This window comes from Palaemon carinicauda, chromosome 1 (assembly GCF_036898095.1).
Source record: "Palaemon carinicauda isolate YSFRI2023 chromosome 1, ASM3689809v2, whole genome shotgun sequence".
In the NCBI taxonomy this organism is placed as follows: Eukaryota; Metazoa; Arthropoda; class Malacostraca; order Decapoda; family Palaemonidae; genus Palaemon; species Palaemon carinicauda.
In genome coordinates, this window is record NC_090725.1 from 91012675 (window position 1) to 91015353 (window position 2679).

Here is a 2679-nt window from a genome sequence, read left to right on the forward strand (position 1 = left end):
CCTTGGTATTTAGATTGGCCAGGACTTTATTAGGTTGCCTAGGGCACCACACCAGTCACCCGTTTAGATACTACCGCTAAAGATTATTGGGGCCATTGACTGGCCAGATAGTACTTATTAATTTTTGCCTACTCATACACCGAATAGGCTGGCATATTCTTAACATATTTTTGTCTGCCTTATATACCTGATAAAACTGAGATTACCAAACAATTTTTCTTCACTTAACGGGTTACCTATTGCTCTGTAATTGATCAGTGCCTAGTTTCCTCTTGGTAAGGGTAGAAGAATCTCGTTAGTTATGGTAAGCAGCTCTCCTACTGTAGAAGGAGGAAACTACAAAATCAAACCATTGGGAAGTGCCATAGCTTCTGTACCTTAGTATTCCACTGTCTTGAAAGTTTCCATGTTTGAGGGTACACTCGGGAATACCATCCTATCTAATTTATCTTACTGTTATTTTGAAATTTTTATAGTTTATAAATGAGAGATCTTTTTCATGGTGCTATTCTTAAAATATTTCATTGCTTCTCATGTAGTTTATTTGTTTCTTTTCCTCACTGGGCTATTTTTCCCTTCTGGAGCTCTTTGGCATATAGCATCCTGTTTTTCAAACTAGGGTTGTAGTTTAGGTTGTAATAAATATGATAATAACAATAATAATAATAATAGAATCTGTCGTAATTGAATTTACTTGATGTGCATGATAGTAAGGAGGCAAGGGATGTTAACTAACGATATGTTGTCATAAAAGAAAAGAAGAAAGTAGTGATATTGCGGAAGGGTTCAAATGAAAGACATATCTCCACGATTGAGATTGTGAGTTTCATGTACTGTAAATGTGTCACATAATTGTCAGAATTGTACAATACAATGTCAATGATGCCAACGTTCATTTTTGCAGTAACTAAAACTTGAGTTATCTTATTTTATGAGATGGATGAAATTTTGGCTGTTTGAGGTATTTATGCAGTTAATTTTCTTTTTATTTCATTTTCCCTTGGCAAATTTTCTTTAATATTTTCAGAAGGAAAATATGTCTTGAATAAAAATAAAGCTTTCATGACGCATTTCTCTCTCTCTCTCTCTCTCTCTCTCTCTCTCTCTCTCTCTCTCTCTCTCTCTCTCTCTCTCTCTCTCTCTCTCTCTCTCTCTCTCTCAGGGTATTAATTAAGCACACTTCTTTTATAAATTATTTATTTTTAAAATTTCTAAACCACATATTTACGATATCCAAAATTCTACTATTGACTACTTAAGAATCAATTATCTATCTATTCTATAAACTTAATCGGTGCAAGGAGTAAATATTTAATGTCGTGATATGTATACTATCTTTGGTGTCATTAGACTCAAAAATAACTCGCCATAGAAACCTTAAGTTAATGAATGTCAGCCTCGTAAGCCGACGTCTGAACATCATAAATATAATTTACAAAATCGATGAGAATGACTTAATCAGTAATGAGACTGATATTTGACTTATATATATATATATATATATATATTTTTTTTTTTTTTTTCAACCATACTCTTCTATACAGATGTTCTTCTGTATAGGGTTTTATTATTTTATTTATATTTTTTTTAGAAGTAAAGATTTGACTAATGGAGTGAAATAATGATATTGTAAGGCCAATTAAACTGAAAAGTAAGGTTTCCTCTCCAGGACGATCCCTGTACCAGTTTTCTTTTCAGTAAGCTTGTGCGCGGAGAGCGACTAGACTGGAAGTGGTGGCAGGCAGTGGGACTGGCTTCTTTATGGTGGTCGTTGATGCTGATGAGGTCGCAGGCGGCGAAGGCGACGTCACCGAGGTCCTGAGGAACGACGGATGGATGTGGGGCGCCAAGGAAAGGTTGGCAGCGGACGCCTGTACCAAGGAAAGACTGGCAGCTGAGGGCGTGGGACCCAGGTTGAGGCTTACCGGAGGCGTCTGACCAATGGGGACACTAGCAGAGACACTTGGTCCAATTGGGATGCCGGACTGGGAAGGCAGAGGGACACTCAGTAGAGATGAAGGAGAAGTTGTGGGTCCGTTGAGGAGAGAAGGTGGGGAAGCCGTAGAGCCCCCAAGTAGAGACGAGGGTGAGGACGTGCCGGCCCTGCTGGGGATTGATGCGGTAGTTGACGTTGGCTTGTAAGTGCAAATGCCACAGAAGGCCGGGTGGTACAAGGGCCCGAGGTTTCCCAGGGAAGTCATGCACCTGCGAAGAAGTAATTTATGTGATTAGTGAAATTGAATCATTTTTATTGCTGAAATATATATGTAACTTATTAACAATATGGTTTACTTTCCTATAATAAGAAAGCGCATGAATTTGTTATTTTATGCCAAATACCCAATTCTATAGGGCCATTCAGTATTATGTTGTTCCAGGAACATGAGGCGTGTTAACATAAGGTTAGAATAATCTAGGGTGAGATATCCTTTCAGTAAATGAATAAGGAATGAAACTTACACGGTTTCTAAATATTTATGAAGAATAACTAAATATGGAGAAGAGTTTTACCAACATAAGTTTAGTCTATTTGTGCGCGTTTATAACGTGAAAGCTTGACTTTGTCTACATATTTGGAACCTACGGAAACTTATACTCACACACAAACACACACACAAACACACACACACATATATATATATATATATATATATATACATGTATATTTATATTACATAC

The 2679-nt window shown here is 37.1% G+C and overlaps 1 protein-coding gene across 1 annotated transcript in view; it reads right to left on the reverse strand.

Moving 5' to 3' along the window:
• Window positions 1-1694: 1694 nt before the first annotated feature.
• Window positions 1695-2679, reverse strand: part of ro (transcription factor rough) — a 64416-nt gene continuing 63431 nt past the window's right edge. The window contains exon 4 of the mRNA XM_068382766.1: window positions 1695-2205. Coding sequence (XP_068238867.1) covers window positions 1695-2205 — 511 coding nt within the window. The remainder of the gene's footprint in view (window positions 2206-2679) is intronic.